The 23,706-nt window shown below is 41.1% G+C and overlaps 1 protein-coding gene across 6 annotated transcripts in view; it reads right to left on the bottom strand.

Moving 5' to 3' along the window:
- Positions 1-12,089: 12,089 nt before the first annotated feature.
- ATP11A (ATPase phospholipid transporting 11A) overlaps positions 12,090-23,706 on the bottom strand; it is a 251,388-nt gene continuing 239,771 nt past the window's right edge. For 2 of the 6 annotated variants that reach the window (XM_040336228.1, XM_040336229.1), the window contains one exon: positions 12,090-14,088. In XM_040336228.1, the coding sequence (XP_040192162.1) occupies positions 13,831-14,088 (258 nt within the window). In that variant the 3' untranslated portion in view covers positions 12,090-13,830. Of the gene's footprint in view, positions 14,089-22,798; positions 22,890-23,706 lie in introns of all 6 variants that reach the window. The other 4 variants (XM_040336230.1, XM_040336234.1, XM_040336232.1 and 1 more) reach the window with 3 other exon arrangements.

Here is a 23,706-nt window from a genome sequence, read left to right as displayed (position 1 = left end):
ACCACGTCTGCAGTCTTTGACCATCCCTTGTACCACGTCTGCAGTCTCTGACCATCCCTTGTACCACGTCTGCAGTTTCTGACCATCTCCTGTACCACGTCTGCAGTCTCTGACCATCTCCTGTACCACGTCTGCAGTCTCTGACCATTTCTTGTACCACGTCTGCAGTCTTTGACCATCCCTTGTACCACGTCTGCAGTCTCTGACCATCTCCTGTACCATGTCTGCAGTCTCTGACCATCTCTTGTACCATGCCTGCAGTCTCTGACCATCTCTTATACCATGTCTGCAGTCTCTGACCATTCCTTGTACCATGCCTGCAGTCTCTGACCATCTCTTGTACCACGTCTGCAGTCTCTGACCATCCCTTGTACCACGTCTGCAGTCTCTGACCATCTCCTCTACCACGTCTGCAGTCTCTGACCATCTCTTGTACCATGTCTGCAGTCTCTGACCATCCCTTGTACCACGTCTGCAGTCTCTGACCATCTCCTGTACCACGTCTGCAGTCTCTGACCATCTCCTGTACCACGTCTGCAGTCTCTGACCATTTCTTGTACCACGTCTGCAGTCTTTGACCATCCCTTGTACCACGTCTGCAGTCTCTGACCATCCCTTGTACCACGTCTGCAGTTTCTGACCATCTCCTGTACCACGTCTGCAGTCTCTGACCATCTCCTGTACCACGTCTGCAGTCTCTGACCATTTCTTGTACCACGTCTGCAGTCTTTGACCATCCCTTGTACCACGTCTGCAGTCTCTGACCATCTCCTGTACCATGTCTGCAGTCTCTGACCATCTCTTGTACCATGCCTGCAGTCTCTGACCATCTCTTATACCATGTCTGCAGTCTCTGACCATTCCTTGTACCATGCCTGCAGTCTCTGACCATCTCTTGTACCACGTCTGCAGTCTCTGACCATCCCTTGTACCACGTCTGCAGTCTCTGACCATCTCCTCTACCACATCTGCAGTCTCTGACCATCTCTTGTACCATGTCTGCAGTCTCTGACCATCTCTTGTACCATGTCTGCATTCTCTGACCATCTCTTGTACCATGTCTGCAGTCTCTGACCATCTCTTGTACCATGTCTGCAGTCTCTGACCATCTCTTGTACCATGTCTGCAGTCCCTGACAATCGTCTACAGATAGATTTATGGCATTTATATTTAAATATTTTTTACTAGTAATGGCGGCGATCATTGATTTTTTAGCGGTACTGCAACATTGCAGCGGACACATCGGACACCTAATTGAGTTCTGTAAGCAACACCTTATTTTCTGGCAGTGCCCCTCCCGAGACTAGACTCTGGATCCGCCCTTGGTCTGCATGCAGTACACATCAGCAGGAGCAAAGAGAAGACTAATCACCTTACACTAGTAGGGATTACAGCAGTGACTGGTTCTTATTACAGAAACTCCTGTACAGAGGAATGGTTTTACACTGGATTACTGCATGGATCTGAGAAAATTTACAAAGCACACCAAGATCCAAGTAAGAATATACCCGTCTCTTGTATTTAAACAATATTTACTTATCTCATAGTCCAACTTTAAGGCCTCATGCACACTGGACGTTAAAATAACGTTATAAAAACGCCATAAGCTTTGCAGTGAGTTTTTCCATTTTTTTTTTAAAGTTTTTGCAATAGCGTTTCGTTTTTTTTTACTACTCAAATACGCCACTGCCCAAAACTGCTGATAGCAGCCTATGTGTGCATGGACATATAGGATAACATGATGGAGAGTTTAATCACTGTAGAAAAATACATCTACTGCCAAAAAACGTCCAGGGTGCATGAGGCCTAAAGCTTAGCTCCCAACTGTCCCTGATTTCAAGGGACTGTCCATAATTTGGAACAATGTCCCTCTTGTCCCCGTTTCCTCCTCATTTGTCCCTCATTTTGGTCTGATCTGAAGAGTTGTACATAAAATGCTAGTTTTTTCTTTTTTTTAAAGTGTTTTCCAGTGCTAAACTTTTCCTCCAATTTCAAAATTGCTGCATTTGTAAATGTCAAAAGCCAGTATAAAGGAATATTATTTATTAACCACTTCCCGACGGCCGTACGAATATTGACGGCCGCAGGGTGGTTCTACATCTCTGAGGCGCCGTCAATTGACGTCCGCCCCTTTCCGCTTTCCCCGCGCGCGCTCCCGAGCGCGCAGCGGGGAACTGCTGTGCTGGCCGTGTCCCTTGGACACAGCCAATCACAGATCGCCGTGAACGGCCAATCAGAGTGGCCGTTTGCTAGGCGATCTGTGCGGCCAATGAGAGATGATCTCATATGTTTATATATGAGATAATTTCTCATTGCCGGCTCTCACAGACAGCGGTGCTGTCAGGGAGAGAGGAGACCGATCTGTGTTTCTTGTACATAGAGACACAGATCGGTCACCCCCCAGTCACCCCCCCTCCCCCCACACAGTTAGAACACTATATAGGACACACATTTAACCCCTTCCTCACCCCCTAGTGTTAACCCCTTTCCTGCCAGTCACATTTATACAGTAATTAGTGCATTTTTATAGCGCTGATTGCAGTATAAATGTGAATGGTGCCAAAAATGTGTCAAAAGTGTCCGATGTGTCCGCCATAATGTCGCAGTCGCAATAAAAATCGCAGATCGACGCCATTACTAGTAAAAAATAAAAAATAAAAAATAATTCTGTCCCTTATTTTGTAGGCGATATAACTTTTGCGCAAACCAGTCGCTTATTGGGATTTTTTTTTATTTTTTACTAAAAATATGTAGAATACGTATCAGCCTAGACTGAGGATAAAAAAAAATTGAGCTATTTATTATAGCAACAAGTAAAAATTTTTTTTTTTTTTCAAAATTGTTGCTCTATTTTTGTTTATAGCGCAAAAAATAAAAACCGCAGAGGTGATCAAATACCACCAAAAGAAAGCTCTATTTGTGGGAAAAAAAGGATGCCAATTTTGTTTGGGAGCCACGTCGCACAACCACGTAATTATCAGTTAAAGCGACGCAGTGCCGAATCGCAAAAAGTCCTCTGGGCAGGAAGGGGGTTTAAGTGCCCAGTAAGGAAGTGGTTAAAAGCACCTGTGGGTTTCACTAAGGCCTCGTACACACGACCGAGTTGCTCCGAGTTGCTCTCTTTTTGGCTCGTCGAGTTTCTCGACAGTTTCTTAGACGAAAATGTACACACACCCAGTTTCCTCGGCAAAAAAATATCTCCCAGCAAGTTTCTTGCTCTTTTTTGCCGAGGAAACCGGGTGTGTGTACATTTTCAACTAAGAAACTGTCGAGAAACTCGACGAGCCAAAAAGAGAGCATGTTCTCTATTTCCTTGACGGGAATGGAGAAAATTGGCTTGTTGAGTTCCTCGACAGCCTAACAAGGAACTCGACGAGGAAAACGATGTGTTTCGCCCGTCGAGTTCCTCAGTCGTGTGTGTACGAGGCTTAATACTTTTTTTTTTAGAATTTTCCTTTAAGGGGTGTGGCATGGGGGTGTGTCCTATGCCTACATACTTTTGCTTATAGGTGTCCCACATTCCCATCTCAAAAATTTGGGAGGTATGTTTAAAGTGCTACTAAACCCACAACAGTAAAATCAGTCTGTATATGCAGTAAAGCATGCTTGTTATACTCACTGTGAAAACTTAAGGGTTTAATCATGCGCAATGTGTAAAATAGCTGTTTAATCAATCTCTGCTCCTCCTCTTCTTTTACTGCCCCAATCCATCTATTAATAATTCAGAGCCCTAGGAAGCACTCTGCACATGCTCAGTTTGGTGTGTATTTCTAGAGATTTTTATTTATCGTACACCACGGCACACAGGGCCTCTATTCATAACATAGTGGGTTGTTCGGTCACCGGAGGTAATTGGACACAACCAATGAAGACAAGTTCCCCTCCATATAACCCCTCCCATAAGGGAAGTACCTCAGTTTTTTCGCCTGTGTCTAAGGTGTTGGACACGAATAGGACGTGCTGAAGGAAGCTCTGCCAAAGAAACCCTTGGGGGGGTAAAAGAGCTCCACTTTCGGGTCCACACAAGACGCCTAAAATTTTACGCCAAAACTGGATGGTATCTGAGCCTCGTGGACGAGGTGTCGCCTGTAAAGTCTCTCTTTGGAGGACTGGGCTCTAGGATCCAGCACTTTCGCTACTATACGCTAAAAGTACTGGCAGAGTCTTTTACAAGGCCCAGGGAAGAGGCCTCCTTTTAGTAGGAACCCATATTTCTGAAGGTTGGCACACATACCCCGCCGTGATGGGGAAAGATTGGTTCTGCTTGGCAGAAAACCTGCAAAGGGGACAAGGTAAGCCAGGAAAGAGTCGTAAGTTTTAAACTTAAGGACCTTTCCTAATTTTGGAGTAGGTGTCATATTTCTGGCCACCACTGGAGGGGGTAAAGAGCCGAGTTCCACTCACCATGCTCCAGAACAGTGTCAGGTCCTCCAGACAAGCTGCCAAGCTCTGCCATGGACGGGTGACTTTCCCCTCCTCTCAGGCAAGTGTCAGGGGGATCTTCCTCATGTCTGATCACCGCCATTACCCCTAGGTCAGTGTCGCGCTTTATGCTACTTGGCAATTTCCGTGAGCGTGCACGGGTGTGTGTGTGTTCACGCTATTTCCTATGGCAAATCATGCAGGAAGTAATAAAAGGAGCCTCACAGGCCTGGAGCTTCCTTGATGGGACACAGCAGCGTAAGGGCACGTAAGATATCCATGTGGTTGGCTGAGCACTCCCAAGATAGACACCTACTCTGGCATGAAACTGTGTGTTATTAGTTGCATACTTATATGTAGATTGCTAAACTAGCACAGTAGTATATGCATTTTGTGGTACCTCGGCTTTGCTTAGTAAGATGTCTAATCAGAGAAGAAATTCATGGACTAAGAAAAACAAAAAAGCACCACCGCCTGAGACAGGAGGCTCTAGCCACGCCTGCTCAGTACCTTCCTCTCCTGTAATACCTGACGCACATATACATGATGAGCCATTACCTCTATCAGGAGTAGCAGCCTCTGCTGTGGCGCCGGTGCCTGCATATGTCACGGAGGACACTTTGGCTACAGCCTTGGACAACTTAGAAGGGAGAATCGTTGCGTTAATCGCAAAGTCCTCAGAAAAGGACAAAAAGCGAAGCAGATCTACTTCTGTTGTTTTAGATCTCCTTTCAGAAAAATCTGAGGAGGATTAGGCCCCATCAGAGGAACAATAACATCAGAAGAACCTTTTTCTGCTTCCCAGGTTCTGAAGTTACAGGTGCAATGTTATGCTGAAGCGGTATGGGTAGTTTCCGCAGTATCCCTAGGGTACAAGCTGGAATTTCGAGAGATCCCACCTTACCGGTTCCGAAGTTCAAGGCTCTACAAAGATCCATTTAAAAGAAAGTCCTTCTTCAAGGGATTGAATCACTTGATGTCCCAAGGGGTAATCATGGAAGTACCCCTAAAGGAACAAGGTTTAGATTTTTACTCAAACCTCTTTGTGGTTCCAAAACCAAAATGGAGACCTCAGACCCATCCTGGATCTAAGATCTCTGAATCGGTTTCTGAACATTCGCCATTTCTGAATGGAAAATATTCGATTTGTGATCGCCACCCTACAAGGAGGAGAATTCTTGGCGTCTATAGACAGCAAAGACGCATATTTACATGTGCCTATCCATCCCGCTCACCAAAAGTTCCTAAGGCTTGCGGTAGAACATCGCCACTTGCAGTTTGTGGCTCTGCCCTTTGGTTTGCCAACCGCACCCTGAGTATTTACAAAGGTTCTGGCCCCTCTGTTGGCAAAGCTGAGGGCACGGGGCATAGCGGTGATGGCCTACCTAGACAATCTACTTGTGATAGATCAGTCAGTGGCAGGATTAGATCACACAGTGCTCAATACAGTAAAATACTTAGGGTAGAGTATTTGGGCAAGATCGTAGGCACAGCCAAAAGCAGGGTATTCCTGCCAGAGCCAAAGATCAAGTCTTTAAGAGAATTGATCCACAGGGTCAGGGTGAAGAGGGGACCATCGATATGCCTCTGTATGAGGCTATTAGGCAAGATGGTGGCCTCCTTCGAGGCTGTTCCCTACGCCCAGTTTCATTCGAGACTACTGGAAGGCAATATTCTAGCGGCCTGGAACAGGAAAAGTCAAGCTCTGGATTTACCCATGCGCTTATCTCTGCAGGTGCGCCAAAAGCTTCAGTTGGTGGTTAAAGGCCAAGAACTTGCGGAAAGGAAGGTCGTTTGTCAGAGTCACCTGGAAGGTGGCGTCTACGAATGCCAGCCTGGGGAGCAGTATTAGAAGAAGCTTTAGCCCAGGGTACCTGGGTCAAATCCGAAGAGAGCCTGCCCATCAACATACTGGAGATTCGGGCAGTATACTTGGCCCTCAGAACTTGGACATACAGGTTACAGGGTCACCCTGTTCAGATTAAATCCGACAATGCTACTGCAGTAGCTTTTATCAATCACCAAGGAGGCACCCGGAGTCGGGATGCCCAGAAGGAGGTGAATCGGATTTTGACATGGGCAGAAAAACATGTTCCTTGTCTTTCTGCAATCTTCATTCCAGGGGTAGAGAACTGGAAAGCGGACTATCTAAGTCGCCAGCAACTGTCTCCAGGAGAGTGGTCTTTACACCCCAATGTCTTTCAGGTAATATGCCAGAGATAGGGGACCCCGGATGTAGACCTGTTAGCTTCCAGGCTCAACGGGAAGTTGAACAACTTTGTGTCCAGGACGAGAGATCCATTGGCCTACGGAACGGATGCTCTGATAATCCCTTGGAATCAGTTTTCACTGGTCTATGCATTCCCTCCGATCCGTCTCTTACAGAGATTGCTGTACAAGATCAAGAAGGAGAGAATACCAGTACTCCTAGTGGCCCCAAATTGGCCCAGGAGACCCTGATACGCCAAGATCATAAAGATGGCGGTAGGAAGACCTTGGGTGCTTCCACTACGTCACGACCTGCTGTCACAGGGTCCAGTGTTCCATCCTTCCTTACAAAGGCTAAATTTGAAGGTCTGGCTACTGAGACCTACATCTTAAAGAAACAAGGGCTCTCAGGTCCAGTTCTTGCTACACTCATTAACGCTAGAAAGCCAGCCTCCAGGATTATCTACTACAGAGTCTGGAAGGCATATGTTTCCTGGTGTGAATCTCGGCGTAATCCTCAAAAGTATGCTATAAGTAGGATTCTCGCCTTTTGCCAATTAGGAGTGGATATGAAGTTAGCCCTGAGTACCAACAAGAGTCAAATGTCTGCTCTATCAGTCTTTTTTGAGAGACCGCTGGCATCTCATTCCCTAGTCAGGGCATTAGTCAGAGTACTGTGGATAAACCCGACAGTAAAGTCTCCCTTATGTCCCTAGGATTTGAACTTAGTATTGTCAGTCTTGCAAAAGCAACCTTTTGAACCTATCCGCCATATTCCTTTGATTCTTTTAAGCAGGAAATTGGCCTTTCTGATTGCTATCTCTTCTGCAAGAAGAGTATCAGAGTTAGCAGCTCTTTCTTATAAAGAGCCTTATTTAATTTGTCACAAAGACAACAATTATACTTTGCCTTCCTTTTTTCCTGAACCGCAGACAGCGGGGGAAAATGTATTGCACTCTCTAGATGTAGTGAGAGCAGTAAAAGTTTATCTGCAAAACAGATTTTTTTTTTATTGTGCCAGATGGTCCCAGGAAGGGCCAAGCGGCATCAAAATCCACCATTTCTAGGTAGATTCAACAAGTAATTATTCAAGCTTATGGTTTAAGGAACAAGATTCCTCCTTTTTCTGTTAAGGCGCACTCGACCAGGGCTATGAGTGCTTCATGGGCAGTGCATCACCAGGCTTCGATGGCTCAGATCTGTAAAGCTGCTACTTGGTCTTCAGTCCATACAATTCTATCAAATAGATGCAAGAGGGCATGAGGATTCTGCCTTCTGGCATGGCGTGCTACAGGCAGCAGTAAAGGGCTTCTTATCTGTTAGCGGCCTGCTTGATCTGTATCTCCCACCCTTCATTGAGCATTGCTGTGGGACGTCCCACTATGTAATGAATAGAGGCTCTGTGTCCCGTGGTGTATGATAAAGAAAATAGGATTTTTAATATCAGCTTTCCTGTAAAATCATTTTCTTGGAGTAAACCACAGGACACAGAGGTCCCCCCCCCCTTCTTATGGGAACCTTACTGCTTTGCTACAAAACGGAGGTACCTCCCTTATGGAAGGGGTTATATGGAGGGGAACGTGTCTTAATTGGTTGTGCCAGTGTCCAAACCCCCTTTTGGTGACCATACAACCCACTATGTAATGAATAGAGGCTCTGTGTCCTGTGGAAAAGGATTTTACAGGTAAGCTGTTATTAAAAATCCAATTTTTTTCTTGGAAGGGTGGATGTGATCAGCACAGGGCCAATCAGCACTGTCCAGAGGGTCAGGGGTCCTGCAGCCTTATAGGACAGTCAGGGGAGAATGAAAACTCCTCCTACAAGCTTTAACCAGTGCTCGTCTGGACACTGATAGAAGTCACAAGACTGCTATATACTGCGGATGAGAAAAGGCATTTAGCAGTTTATATTCACTAAAATAATTGCATTTCCATGTTCTGTGTACTGTGGGAGGCCTGATATAGTGAATGAATGGCCCTGGGTTTAGCAACACTTTAAGGCTACATTCACATGGCTGGAAACATTTTACTGATGTTTTTTGTGACAAAATTTCCTTCATAAATGATACTTTCTTTTACATCGGTTTTAAATGTATAACATTGGTCTTTTTTTATAGCAGAATGCCTGGTATACTGTACATGTATACATATGTCCTCACACAGATTTTTGGATTTTGTGTTACACAGTGCATATTTATGCACCTGTATGAGTGTCTCTATTGAGAACAATGCAGCTATGTTTAGATTGGTAAATAAAAAATGCTTGTAAATTTTATTACTTTTTTTTAATACAACCGTGTGAATGTAGTCTAAGGGGAGGGAAAAAAACCCCACAAAGATTAACAGCATTTTTACAAATAATAAACCTCTCGCTTTAATTTCAAGCATGTCAACAAAACAAATCAATACCAAATATTTTAAGGGACAGTACTTTTGAGGTTATTTTCATACAGTGCCAACATATCTTCCATCACATTTATCCACCCGAGTACATGAATGTATGCAGTTAATTTAGTCACAGGAAAGAAAGAAATGATTTAACATACAAAATAACTGATTAAAGTCAGGATTTCTATTGTAAGCACTATTTTCTTTTAGTAAAAAAAAAAAAAAAAGTTTTAATAACAAACATAATTGCTGCCATTTGCAAATACATTTTGAAATGATTTCAAAAACACTGTACATTTTTACATAAAAAAAAAAAAAAAAGACAGTGATACAGAAGAGAATGGTGTACATTGTGCAGGCACAAAAAAAAAACGATTTGTGTTCTCAGCGTAGGACATCTAGTGCCCGTCTTCACTTACAGAAATAATGCCTTCTATAAAAAACAAAAAACACATCAGAACCACAGGATTTAAGTGTACAACTGGGATATGTCTAGGCACAAATATGTATCTGTATAAAACTAAAATGATGCATATGTACTGTTAAAAAAAAATATTGATAAAAAAAAACCTTGAATGGAAATCCAATATATTTTTTTTTCAAAAGGAGCTTTTGGAATTGCTAAATACAATCAAATGAACACTTTACTATTTTCTTTGAATAATGAAAACAACTAATGCAGTCTAGTGGCTGATGCCCTCTTCAACTTTGATGTAGTTTGACAATGAGGTTAATTTACTAAAACTGGAGTGTGAAAAATCTGGTGCAGCTGTGTATAGAAACCAATCAGCTTCTAGATATGTTTTTGTCAAAGCTTAATTGAAGAAGCTTATCGGCGAACATGGACAGCTGCACCAGATATTGCACTCACCAATTTTTGTAAATCAACCCCAATACTTGGGCAATAAAAGCATTAAAATGTTCCTTTGCATTATGGGAACTCGGCTTCTGTTCCTGCTTGAGACAAGTTCAGCTATTAAATATGGGTGGCCACACATGGGGGACCATTAAATGTATGAGACATCATGAAATGTATGTTTATTTTACAGAAAAACCTGTACATTGTTTCTAAACTTATAAGTAATGCAAAGTTAGAATTTTATATATAAAAACAAAAACAAAACAGAATAGTGCAAGGTGAGAAAGTGCAAATTCCAGTATTTGTAGTAACCAATCACAATCGATTGTGTAAAGCGAATTATGACTGGTTGTCATGAGATACTGCACTTTGTTCCTTCTGCTGGGGATTGAAGCAGCCTGACAGTGGGTGTTTCATATTCCTTTAATAATGAGAAAACATCCAATTCCTTAAAGTAAAGTGTAAGCAGTCAATAAATATCTCACAGTAATGCACAGACAGAAATCACCTTGAACATATAGGAAGTCTACATTTGTTGTAGATAGGTAAATAAAGAGCATCTATGTGCAAAGGAGATAAAGGCAATAAAGTCTAGTTTCCTGCTACTACAAATCAGGATTGTGGAAACTACTTGAAGCTGGTTCTCTCTATAACTTGAGAAGGCAATAGGGATTTTTCATTGAACTAGTAGAATTGTGCCATAACTAATTGATGCAAATTTTCTCTCATTTTCTGGCCATACACAAAAAATATTTGTATTTTAAATACTAAATGCTGTATTTTGACATACCATTAAGCAGAAGCAGGATTAGGAGCAATAATAATCTGCATCATATGTCATTAGGAAACTCTGCATACTGCAAAAGTTTATTTCACTTATATGGTTCACCAAAGCTTTTTATTGGATGGGATGTGGGTCAGTAAAATTGTTGGCCCAATCTTGAGTATATATGGCAAATACTGCACCTTTTATCGTACTGCCAAAATACCCGTCCATGTAAAGCCAGCATAACTTTCATTGGCATGAAAAGAAGGTCTCCATAGACATTAGATGACGAAGCACCAGAAGACACTTCTGCCCGAGGCTCATTTTTGGAAACAGCAATCAGACCGGTTGGAAAACAATGACTGGTATTGTTTTACCCCAATATGTCAGTGCCTTCATAGTATACAGCTCACCTCCCCAACCTCTCTCCATAGCTAAAACATGTGTTTTTAGAGACCCAGAGGTTATCATAGATACCTAAATGTGATCAGGTCATGCCTGCACATCTGAACACCTTCTAGATGTCTATGGTGGCCTTAAAAGGTAATTGTGTAGACCATCTACAGGAGAAAAAATGTTTTCTAATGAATCTGCCAATAATCAGCATATGTATTGGTCACTACCAGGGGCGGACTGACCATTGGGGCTCTCGGCACTGCCCGAGGGCCCCATGCTACTAGGGGGCCCCATCAGGGTTGCCAGGCTCAATAAAATCAGGGACAGTATGTTCAAATCTGTGTTTTTTTTACATCTGTCCCTGATATGTCTGAAACTGACATGCTTTTGATGTGAAAATCCTGAGATTTTAGCTGCCCTGCCTCTGCACTGCCTCCTGGCGTGGTGGCCATCTGTAACCCCGGGGGCCCCATAATCTTCTATAGCCCGGGGGGCCCATGAGTTGTCAGTCCACCCCGGGTCACTACTGACAAGGCCAATATATCTACTTGGGTACTGAACAGCTGGAATAGAAGATGCCTTTATTGTATCAGTGCTTTGGTGTTTGCATGTGGTGCCCGACAGATTTTTTTCCATAGTCTTTGAATGCCAATAGTCGTTGGCAACCAGTTAACAGCTTATTGTTAAAGCACAGTAGGACTTCAGATTTTGTATGCAACTTAAAATACATCCCATGAAATAAATAATATGGGTTTCTGGTTTTATCACATGTGTAGTATACCATGATTAGATAAAACTCAGCAAAAGTATGCAGAGATACAGCTAGTTTGATTTTATATTAGATCACTGACAATTGTGATGTCAGGAAATATTAAAGCTTTTGTCATGTTCTTTTGTTATGATGAGACTCCTATTTGGCTAGTTTGCATTTTAACTGTAATGTACAATTGGGACTGTGGCTAAGGCTAAGGCTAAACATGTTCAGTGGAATCAATCACATATTAAAGAATATAAACCTTGTGAACCAAACCACAAAGCATAATGCTAGGAATACTTATATTAAATGTTTATTCATTTAAAATGTACTTTAACTGCCGACAATTTTCTGTTAACATATATTATAGTACATGAATTTGGAGTTTTTAAAAAGCAGTCTTGTCCCATGAGTATCCTTTCCTGCAGTGGTAACGGCACTTATAGATAAGCATAGTTAGTAAGAAGCATTGAGGTTGATATATAAGAACTGGAGCAAAGAAAAAGTAGAGATGTACTTTGTTTATAGTGTGTTGGTGATCTTTTATTTATGATACCCCCAAGCATGCAGTGCTGGGTCTAATTGTGAGGAGGCCCACACTAAAGATGTTACTCCTCTTACCCACAATTAGCACAGCCAAATTGGTGTGAATGAGCATTTACTGTCCTTACAGATAACTAAGAGAAGATCTCCAATAAAAACACAGATCAATTTTTTTTTTAATAGAGTAGGGGAAGTTATAATCCATGTCAGGTTTTTTTTTATTGCTCTTGGTTTCCCAAACTTTTAAATATATATTTTTCTTTAAAAAGTAGTCACAGCCTGGGTAAAAAATCCTGTTCCATGACAGTATACTGCAGAGAAGGACCCTTGCCCTTTCTGGAAAAGCAGCGACCTCTTTGCATAAGACCAACATGCTCTCTAAAGAGTCAGGCCTAAAGCTGAGATCAGCACGGCTCAGGCTCCCTGCTGATTGCATGAGCTTTGCTGACTGCAGTACTATAGGTGTACTTCTGCAAAGGAAACACTGTTTACACACAGAGGGGAAGGGGTCTACAGTTGCTGACATGGCACAGGCTTTTCTACTTTGGATGTAGCTGGTTTAGAAATAAATAAAACTGTAAGTCATTGAACATCTTTGGTTTTAATGCCCTTGGAATGTGTTTAGTGGATTTAAACTTAAAGTCCTACTAACAGAGTTAGGTGTAAGTTCAGGTTTAGAGTTGTAAGTAGGTTTAGGTTACATTTTGTGGTTATTTTCAGGATCGCAGTAAAAGGTCACATTCAGGATAATGGTGACTTACCACTACTTCATCAGATTTGATGAATTCTTGGGTTACAAAAATTACTCACTTTCATTCTTTGCAATTTTATTGCAATATAAAAAATATGTACACTTAAGTATTGACCTTTTTTCCCCTTTATACTCCAGTTATAATAAGTCAACTTCAATGTATGCCACACAACACATGAGCACATATAGGAATCCAGAGAGGAACTAATGGGAGGAGGAACACGACCAATACATGAACATATTTGGCAACTTACAATGACATGACTGATAGATATTATTTCTTTAAAAGCAGTGAACACAGGGAAAACACCAGCTTGTTTTTTTGGTACCAGCAGCAGAGAGAGAAAAAAAAAAAAAAAAAAACAAGATGTACAGTTAGATAGCATGTTATGCTGTACCCACCAGCTACCTTTTTGACTTTAACATATAATAGAAATCATTCACACACAGTTCAGTAGTATAAAAACAACTAAAGCTGACATGACTAATAAAACACATAAATCTCTGAACAGGTAACAAGGAAAATGTATAGTGCTCTCAGTCACACAGTACCAGACTGTGAAGATTGTTCTTTGCTGCAGTACTTAAAAAAGCCTCCCAGGCCCAGAAAGAAGCAATCTCTCCTAATGTTAAACAGTGGTGGTCAGCGTCCAAGAGGCTATTGTTTTTACAACAATCATTTTGCTGAATTTCCCAACATATAAAGTAAAATAAGAGTTCATAAAGGCCTGCAGTGGTGATCTGTCACACTGATGTTTCCAACCCTGACCGGCTGAGGTATGAGCCCGTACTAGAGCTATAGCGGGTATTGGAATAGCCAAAGAGGGATGGAAGGTGGAAATAATCATTGCCTCGCCAGTGAGTAAGCATCACTTTTTTAGAAAAAAAATTAGACCTGCTGGCTGTAGCGCTGTTGAATTCGTTGCTTTGGTAGTTTGGACTCTGCATGGAGGCTAGAGGCGTGAACTCAGAAACATGGTCCTGAGAGAGGCTGGAAGCATTCTGTAGAGAGAGTACATAAGTTAGGAGGCAGAAAAGCATGGTAAACTGGCTTTCATTGTATGAAGTGAAACAAGAATATTGGTATATTTACCCACCCAGACAAGATGGAAATTTTTGACCCCTACTTTCACAAAATATACATTTATTAATTAAGGAACAAAACTGTTTATTGTATATCAACTCTCAAGGTGCTGGCCAGAATCAAGAATGGGATCTCATAACTCTGCCTCAAGGAATACATTTTGGGTTTTAGGACTGATTTTACATTACTCGACAACTACTGCATACAGTATGTGATGCTTACCAAGATCACAAAATCTTTACCTGGAGACTTTGTAGATATCAGATTCCAGTTCCCCCAACGTGGACATAGCACTAAAGTGCATTTGTGCCCAGATTATGGACATCAAACTCTTTACATTCACCCAACAAGCAGAAACAGAGATTCAAAACAAATTCTCACTCATCTCCCTAGCTTAATTTCGGGTTTGTTCACATCACACATGGTTGTTCGTGTGCACTAGCAGGAATTGTTAAAATGCGCAAATCACTTTGTCCACCCAATCATTTCTATAGTGCTTTGGAATGTGGTCCTCCCATATGGGCAACCCCTTTTCTTTTGCCTCTTCGCTCACCTCCATCACCTAAGGGCTTGGAAGCAAAAAAGTACACTTCAGGATGACAAGTGGGGAGAGGGGGGAGGAATGCCTGTTCCTCCATCTCTTCGGTGAGGTCTAAACCCTGAAGGGCTTAGCTCCTACAGTTTTAAAGCCATTAGTTCTCTGCTAGAATCGCCAGGTGAAAGTAGTGATTGAGAACGCTGTGTCCTTCATCAGAGTTGCCTGGGTGCAGGGAAGGCATTGGGGTTTTAAAAAGACCCCTGATGTCTCCATTAGGAGTAGCTGTCACTTAAAATGCTATCACTTATCGGCCTCCTTGTGGTAGCAATATCAATTGTACACGTCATTCTCCTGGCAGGTTGATTTACTAAAACTGGAGAGTGCAAAATCTGGTGCAGCCCTGCATAGAAACCAATCAGCTTCCAGGTTTTCTTGTCAAAGCCTAATTTAACAAGCTGAAGTTAGAAGCCGACTGGCTACCATGCACAGCTGCCTCAGATTTTTCTCTCTCCAGTTTTAGTAAATCAACTGCAATGAACCCATATTACAGAATTTACAGGTGAAAAACATCTAAATAAAATTTACAACATAAGACTGTGGTCCACAGGGAACACAGGTGGCTTGAAGCTTGAGGAGTGAATTAGTGCAGTGGCCCCATACGTTATCAAATTATTTAGTAGAGTCTCAAATGGTATAGGCAAGTTGGTATAGTGGGAACCACATTGATCAGATTCTTCTATTTTGAGAGGGTCGGTGGGAGGAATCTCTTCTAGGTGACCAGAATAATCTTCTTTGCATAGAAATATCATATGCTTAGCAGTTTTTTTTTGGTATGAGAACTCACCAGTAAATCCTCCACCAACCCTGAAAAGCAAATATTAGGACACTAGACATTCAGGAGACCTTAGGCCATTTCAAGAAATTTACTGTATTTTTCAGCGTATAACACGCACAGGCATATAACACACACCCAAACTTTAAGAGGGATGTTTCAGGAAAAAAACTTTCCACAGCCCCCTGCGTATAACACGCAGGCACAGTTTACCCTCTATTTTCAAATAGAGGGTAAAAAAGTGAGTGTTATATGCCAATAAATACAGTACATATACCAAAACAATTGTACCTGAGGACACATGGCATGGTAGAAGTCTGCCTCTTGGTATGTCGAAAACAGTAGAATCTTTCTAGGATTAAGTTTATATAAGCGTTGGGGTGTATAATAGGTTTGATGATGCAACCTAAGCTGTATAAGACTATCTTTGGATACTATGAATGAGGTCATAGAGGTCCCTTTCCACATCATCCTAATCTTCTGCCGATAATTGGGGTATCATCTCAAGCCACGTACACCTAACTCGAGGGGGGAAGTTACTTTTGTACTAAGAAGACCCAAACAATAATTAATTTGGTCTTATCAGTGCACAACGGCAGTTTTTCTAGTGGTGTTTGGTGGAGCATGACAATAAGGGAATGAAATTGACCAATAACCACATGGCCCAGCTGAAGGTAAAAAAAGTATTTTGGAGGAACCCCCAAACTCCTCCTGTATCATAACAAATTCTTAATCTTGCACTCATTAAATAACTGGTGCATAAACATTTGACTCCTGAAGGCCCAAAATACAGCACTAGGCACCTTAAGTAACTCGGGGAGTAGGGAATTACCTCATATAGGATTGTTAATGGCAGAGGCCCAATCAATAGACTAGTTAAAATTTGAGAGTTTTAAGACAGTATTTTCTGATGGAGGCACCCTTTATAAGACCTGTGGTTTACCTACTGTATCTATGGCCGGCCTTAGATGAGTGGATGTTGGATCACCAGGAGCATAGTGGGCATTTCACATCTTAGAACACCACAGTCTATTGTTTTTAATCAGAAATACATGAGGTCTACCATTGCTGACCTACTTCTAGAAAGTGCAATATTTTCTGAATCACTGGCCTGGAACAAGTATGCAGGTCAGGAAAAGAAAGCATACCTAATATACAAGAGAAGCCTTATGGATTCCAATCAACTATGCCTTTTAGGATGTACCACATCCCTAACAAAACTACAACCCCTTATAATATATTATACAGATGTGTCTCAATAGGTCCTACATGGGGGTTTCTAAGCTTATCTATTCTGTTCTATATGTATACTGTAATTTAATGTAATTGCATGTGCTTTTTTATCTGTTTTTATATGGAGTAAAATTATAATTATTTTTAGTATTAGTTTAAAAATTGGACTGTTGTCCCAATTGGTAATTTTTGGGTTAAAGGGGTTGTATGGGTTCAGTTTAAAAAAAACAACAAACGTGTTATACTTCCCTCCACTGTGCAGTTCGTTTTGCAGAGTGGCCCTGATCGTCCTATTCTGGGGTTACACGGCAGCTCTTGCCGCTCCTCCTCACAAGAGCTAACCCCCTCTGGGAATCGTTCTCCCGAGGGGGTTACCTCCCGTTTGATACACTCAGTGGCCATAGCCGCCAAGTGTATGACTCGGCCCCGGCACGCCACATTATTGACATTTGATTGACCGCACCTGGAGCCAATGGCTGTGCTGCTCTCAATCTAACCAATAAACAGCCGACGAGCCGTTTGGAAAGCAACGCGGGAACGAACCCACGGAAGTTCGGGGCACAGATAAGTAAAACGGGGGCATGGGGGGGGGCGTAGAGTACAAGGTGTTTTTTCACCTTAATGCGTAGAATGCATAAAGTTGAAAAACAACAAGAAACTTTACAACCACTTCAAGGTCAAAGCAAAGTGAAATCTTTTTTTATATATTAGGTTAATCTTTCAAAAAAGTACTGAGTGACAAAGCCATCCATGGAACTGGGTTTTCAAAGCGTGAAACACTCTATATGTAGCCGAGTCAGTAAGGTGGTATGGTCCGATTCAACTCTTCTAGGAAAAATGGAGTACATGTCCCTTTCTCTGTGCATCATTTTGCAATTGATGTAATCTGCTATTAAGGTATATTTCTGCCTCCAAAAACAAGGTTTAGAGCTCCCTGCCTGATGGGTGCAAGTGGTATACATGAAATATTCATACGCCACATTTAAGACTTATGCCGCGTACACACCATCACTTTATGTGATGAAAAAAAATGACGTTTTTAAAAACGTCACTTTAATTGACTGTGTGTGGGGGAAAACGTCGTTTTATGTCTTGTAAAAAACGACCAAAAAAAATTGAAGCATGCTTCAATTTTATGTGTCGTTTTTCAAAAGTGCACTTTTTACTTCACAGAAATTGACCGTGTGTAGCAAAAAACGTCGTTTTCTAAGACGTTTTTTCATCCACGCATGCCCAGAAGCTACTTATGAAGCAAGCTTCAATGGTAAAACGTGGTGGAACGTAACCTCACTTTGCAAGATCATTGTGAGAAAACGATGGTGTGTAGGCAACTTCGTCTTTGAAAATTGAAGTTTCAAAAACGTCATTTTTTACTTCACAGAAAGTGTCGTTTTTTTTCATCACATAAAGTGATGGTGTGTACGCGGCATTAGAGTATCTGATTAAAACTGAATAAAAATTTTAGTTTTTTTTAGCTCTAATCATAATAAACAAAGATATACAAGATATATAAACACACTATAGAAAAAAGAAAAGCTATTTAAATTCATATTCTGCCCACAGGGACTTTATTTTGTTACTATTTATCATTTAATTACTTTTAGAATTGTTAGTATATTGCTGGTATTTATGCTAGAGTCAGTTTAGTTACATACTATCTGTTAGACTGTAAGGAAGCATTTCATTCTGCTTTGTTTTTGTCCTTGTGGACATGACAATAACATTTTTAATCTTGAATTACATGAAAATAAACCTTTTTGTAGGAAAACATTTGTGAAATAACTGCAAATATAAAAAATAAAAAGCACATAAAAGGTTAAATCACTTAAATATTTTAAAATAAAAAAAAAGTGTTTAAAGCATCCTCTTGTTTAGAAATGGAGATCCATGAGAGGTTTATACATTAGTGGCAGAACACAGTGTAACTGAGTCTTGTTGTATTGTATGAATTATGACTCCCATAGATTGGCTCATATATCAGCTGCAGTCATATTGACATTTAGTTATTTATTATAGTCTGCAACACAACATCCCAAATGATGGGATGTGGATTATGAATTCTGAAAGGATTCTGATGTATATTTAATAATTAAGACATATTATGAATGTGCTATACATTTTTAAAAGGTACTGCGTGCTCTCCTATGAAGCAAATTATGCATATGCAGCGGCGGCCCGCCCCCCTAATCCATGCACCGCCCCCTAATCTACATGCAGGGTGCCAGACGCATGAATTTCAATAGGTTTTTTTTTTTAGCACATGATTAGAGCCTGAGGCTCTAATTGGCAGAGCCCTGAGCCCACCCAGTTGTGTGACAATAGCCAGGGGGGTTTGGTGGGAGCACTAATTGCCACCATTCGTCTTCCGCGGTGGGGGGGGGGGGCAGGTTTGTTAAAGTCATATGAAACAAGTATGTGCACCCCATGGAAACTGTTAACACTTTCAACATATTTGAATAGGTAAACATTCAAACTGTGCCTACAGATGAACTTGATATACTTAAACAAATGACACTTAAAAAATCCCATGGTCTGATACAGTGATTGTAAAGCTTTATTTTTTTAAATAAAATAATAAACATGTCACCCCTGTTGAAGCCAGACTGTGCTCAGTTAGTTTCTTCCCTGGTCAGAGTGGCTAGAGATTGACAGCTCTGAACCCAGAAGTGCACAGAGCTGAGCGCATCCAGGGTCATTCATCGCAGGGAAGATCAGCAAATGATGTCTACTGATCTCCCACTGCTTTCTATCCCAACAACCGCCATGATGGTCCCCAGACACCGAGAAGGGATAGTTAAGCCCAGAACATAGTGGTGGTCATAAGGGGTGCTGGGTAGCCATGTTTCTGCGCAAGTAAAAATTATGGGGCAGATTTACAGCCACACAATCATTTTCTTCTAGAAAGCAGGCAGCCAAGAGTAAACATTTAACAAACTTGTTTACATGCTGGCACTGCCGCCAATTGAGTAGTTATATCATCATCAGCAAAACGGGTTCACCCTTAGATATTCAGGGTCTGGTGTGCTCATTGCAGCTGACGTGAGTGGTGTCAACATGTCAGGATCAAAAGAGCTCTCTAAAGCCCTTAAACGTCCATATCAGGAACTAGTGGGCAGTTATGCAAAAGTCTATTCTGCTAAAGGAGACAATGTAGGCCTGTGAGGTCAAGGGTCTAATTCTCACATTACACCATTACATCTTTTTGTGAAGAGATGAGTATAAGAAGTCAACATTTTCTTATGTTCTTATTCAAGTGCATTACCATTATCTGCAGGCACTGTTTAAATGAAGAAGTTATGTTTGCCTGTTCCAATATGGTGAAAAAGTCAAAAAATTGCTTGGTGTACTTACTTTTCCACACGACTGCAGTTTTTGATTAGAGGGGAGGAAACACAAACTCCTTCTATCTGTTTCCCAAATGTACTGTGCCAGATTTTTAAAATACTAATAAATGGAGCCAAACATTTCTTGTACAAAGTCAGATATTTTTTATAATACCAAGCATCCAACACAACCTTACTGACAGATGCAGTCACTTTAGCTATCAAATGTGTACAAACATCTTGAAGCCTAGCTTCCAGGCAATAGTGATCACATTTAATTAATCTAATTTGGCCATTCAGTAATGGATATTGATTTTACAAGTAGGATAACAGAAGCAAAACGATTGCTTACATCAGGCTAGGTTCACACGGCTGCGAATTCAAAATCGTGCAATTTTACGGCGGCAATTTTGCAGCGAATTTGCCGTGATTTCACCGAATGCCCAATCTATAGAGCTGAATTTGCATCGCACATGGATCAAACTCGCACAGGACCCTTTTTTCCCGCAGCTTAGATTCGCACCGCACTGATGTGAACTGCACTAATGGAAAACAATGTTATTTTAATGGATATGGCGATACCCGCGCTTAGGACAAAAACGGCTAGACTGCAGCCCCCCCTAAAAAGATACCCCCCATGGATAGGAGCACTTTATCACTAAGGATTGCTGCACTTTATATCAAGATCTCACTATGGATGAGACATTATACTCTGTCACAGATTTTTATTTAATTCATATGAACTTTTTTCCACTGGTATCTTCTACTGAATGGTTTATTGTTCATCTTTTTTTCCACTTATTTAAATATTATATATTATATTATTTTCTTCCTGGTAATATGCGCATAGTTATGTGCACACATGTATGAGATATTCATGTCCTAAGCGCTTGTCACAGGATACTTTAGGATTTATGTGGTTGCATTACACACTTTATGTTGGTTTTGGCATTTTGATGCATATATATTCACAGAGCACATAAGACACCTACGGTGTTCACAGATTGCACATTTATTGCAGCTGCACTGGCTGCTATCAGTGGTCCACTGTTTTCAGTATAGTTTCTATTACTTTTATTTTTATTGTGCTCATCATTACACACACACAATATTTGTGGAACACCACACAAGTTTTTTTATATACATGCAATAGGGTGAGGGGTTATCTCCTTCCTTCTTCCTCCTTATAGGTGAAAGAACAGACAGCGCCACCACCCCCACACCCCTTCATTTACTTTTTTAATGTTATTTTAATGACTTGCAAATTTGAGAAATCGCAATGGCTCAAATTTGCAATAGAATTCACAGCAGTGTGAAGCAGGCCTAAGACCAACTGTAGTTTGTCTTCTAGAACTGCCCTGGAGAGACTGATAAATCACATTCTACAAGGACAATTATGTACCACTGTATTAGCTGCTCTTTCCTTTCTAAGGCTCGATTCACACCTATGCATGTTGTTTTTGCGCGTTTCTGCAGTGCTTTTTGCAGTGCTTGCCGCATTTTTCAACACAAGTTTTTACCGCGATTTGCGTTTTTTTTTTGAATTTTTTTACCGGCAATTTTTATTTTTTTACATTTCCTTTAACAACCAGCTATAATAGGTTAAAAAAATATGCAAATCGCGGCAAAATCGTGGTAAAAAAGCAGTACTTGCGTTTTGGATGCGGGTCCATTGAATTCTATTACATGCAAAATGCTGCTTTTTGCGGGGAAAAAGTTCCCCGACCATTTCCTAAAACGCAGAGGCACAAAAAAGCATTGATGTGAACATGTTCCATAGGAAACCATGTTAAAAAATGTCCCTGCATTTCTGCAAAATGCAAAATGCATCAAAATATGTATTAGTGTGAATGGAGCCTTAAGCCTCGTACACACGTCCGAGGAACTCGACGGGCAAAACACATAGTTTTGCTCGTCGAGTTCCTTGTGAAGCCCCCGACGATCTCGCCAAATTTTCCCATTGCCGTCAAGGAAATAGAGAACATGTTCTCTTTTTGGCCCGACGAGATCCTCTGCGGTTTCCTCATTGAAAAGTGTACACACGACCGGTTTCCTCTGCAAAAAAAAACCCCCCAGCAAGCTTCTTGCTGGTTTTTGCCAAGAAACTCGGCTGTGTGTACGAGGCTTAATACTAAGATTGAATCTGGCCTGGCCTAAAAATCAGTAAGGTAATACTGCTAAGTTTTAATGACTTTTAAAGGGGACCAATACTCTTTAAGCACATGATTTTTCTTTCTAAATTTTAAATAGCTAATGAATTTTGAAAAACTCCACAGATTTCTCCAAGTCCGTTCATTGCCCAACAGCAACCAATCAGATTCTCTCTTAAAAGCAAGGAAGTTAATGGAAACCTTCATTGATTGCTGTTGAGCAACACAGTCTCCCCAATAAGATTCTCCCCTAGGACAATTCCATAAATGAGGCTCAATATTGTTTTCTGACAAAACGGCAAGCCTAATCCACAAATGGTCAATTAGATAGTAGTAATACTCAGTTGAAGGCAAGATCATTTCAAAACAGATAATGGTATAGTTACATCTTCTAACATACTTACAAGCTTCCCAAAGTAAAATACATGATATTAAAAAAAACAAAAATACAAAAACTAAAATCACGCACAGCAAAAAGGTTTGGAGGAAAATACTTAAGAGTCAGCACACCAAGAGAAAAATAATCATGATCACACATATATCATACGGTACCTATCAAGTGAGCTTGCTGCACTTATCTGTTTACAGCACTGGATTCTTCCAGAAGTGGCCCCTCAATGCCCGACTTTAGTTTCAATGTCTGCTGTAGGGAGGGGAAGAACACCAAGATATGCTCTGGGCGTCACTTGTGAATTAACACACATGGAAAGGGCTACATATGCAACTAAAAGGTTTGTCCACCCAAAAGTGACAATTTAGGTATAGGTGGAGCCCAGTGGGCAGAGTCAGCCCCTGGCTATTTATGCATCTTGCATACTTAAATAGCAGATCTCCCTGCTGTAGTTATTAGCTTTGTTTATGTCCATCTCTTTGGGTGTTCCTGCCCAACTTTACATTACAGAATCTTGCGTCACGTAATGTGTAATAAAAAATAAAATACAATATCCATTGAGACCAGGAACCCCCATAATGGCCACAACACAGACCTAGCAACTCAAGGGAAGATCTTGCCAATAGAGTCCTTACAAGATATAAGAAACTGTCATGTGGTTTAATTCTCCAGTATCTAGAGATAATATATCAGTTGTGGGTGTACTGAGCCTTTAAAGTTAGGAGCGTATTACACACTTTTTATGATCTAAAATGTGTCATATTGAAGAGATTGGTAAGAGATTAACTGAATTGACTAAAGTAGCTTAAAGTGGAAGTTCACCCTAAAACTAAAATATCCAAATCTAATTGCATCTACAATCTAAGACTAACATATCTAACCCTGTAAAGCAAAAGTTGCTATACATACCTTTTCTGAAGACAATCCGGTCCCGTCTCTAGCAGCGGAAACTGTGTGCAGGAGATAGCCGACAACGGCTGTGAACTGCCTGGGAAGTGACTTCACCCATAGAGTTACTATGGGGCTTCCGCTGTTGGCTGCCTCTTATGCACCCGCCTACACACACAAG

Source organism: Rana temporaria, chromosome 2 (assembly GCF_905171775.1).
Source record: "Rana temporaria chromosome 2, aRanTem1.1, whole genome shotgun sequence".
Classification (NCBI taxonomy): Eukaryota; Metazoa; Chordata; class Amphibia; order Anura; family Ranidae; genus Rana; species Rana temporaria.
The sequence above is the reverse complement of the archived record's forward strand: the minus strand, read 5'-3'. Positions and strand labels throughout refer to the sequence as shown.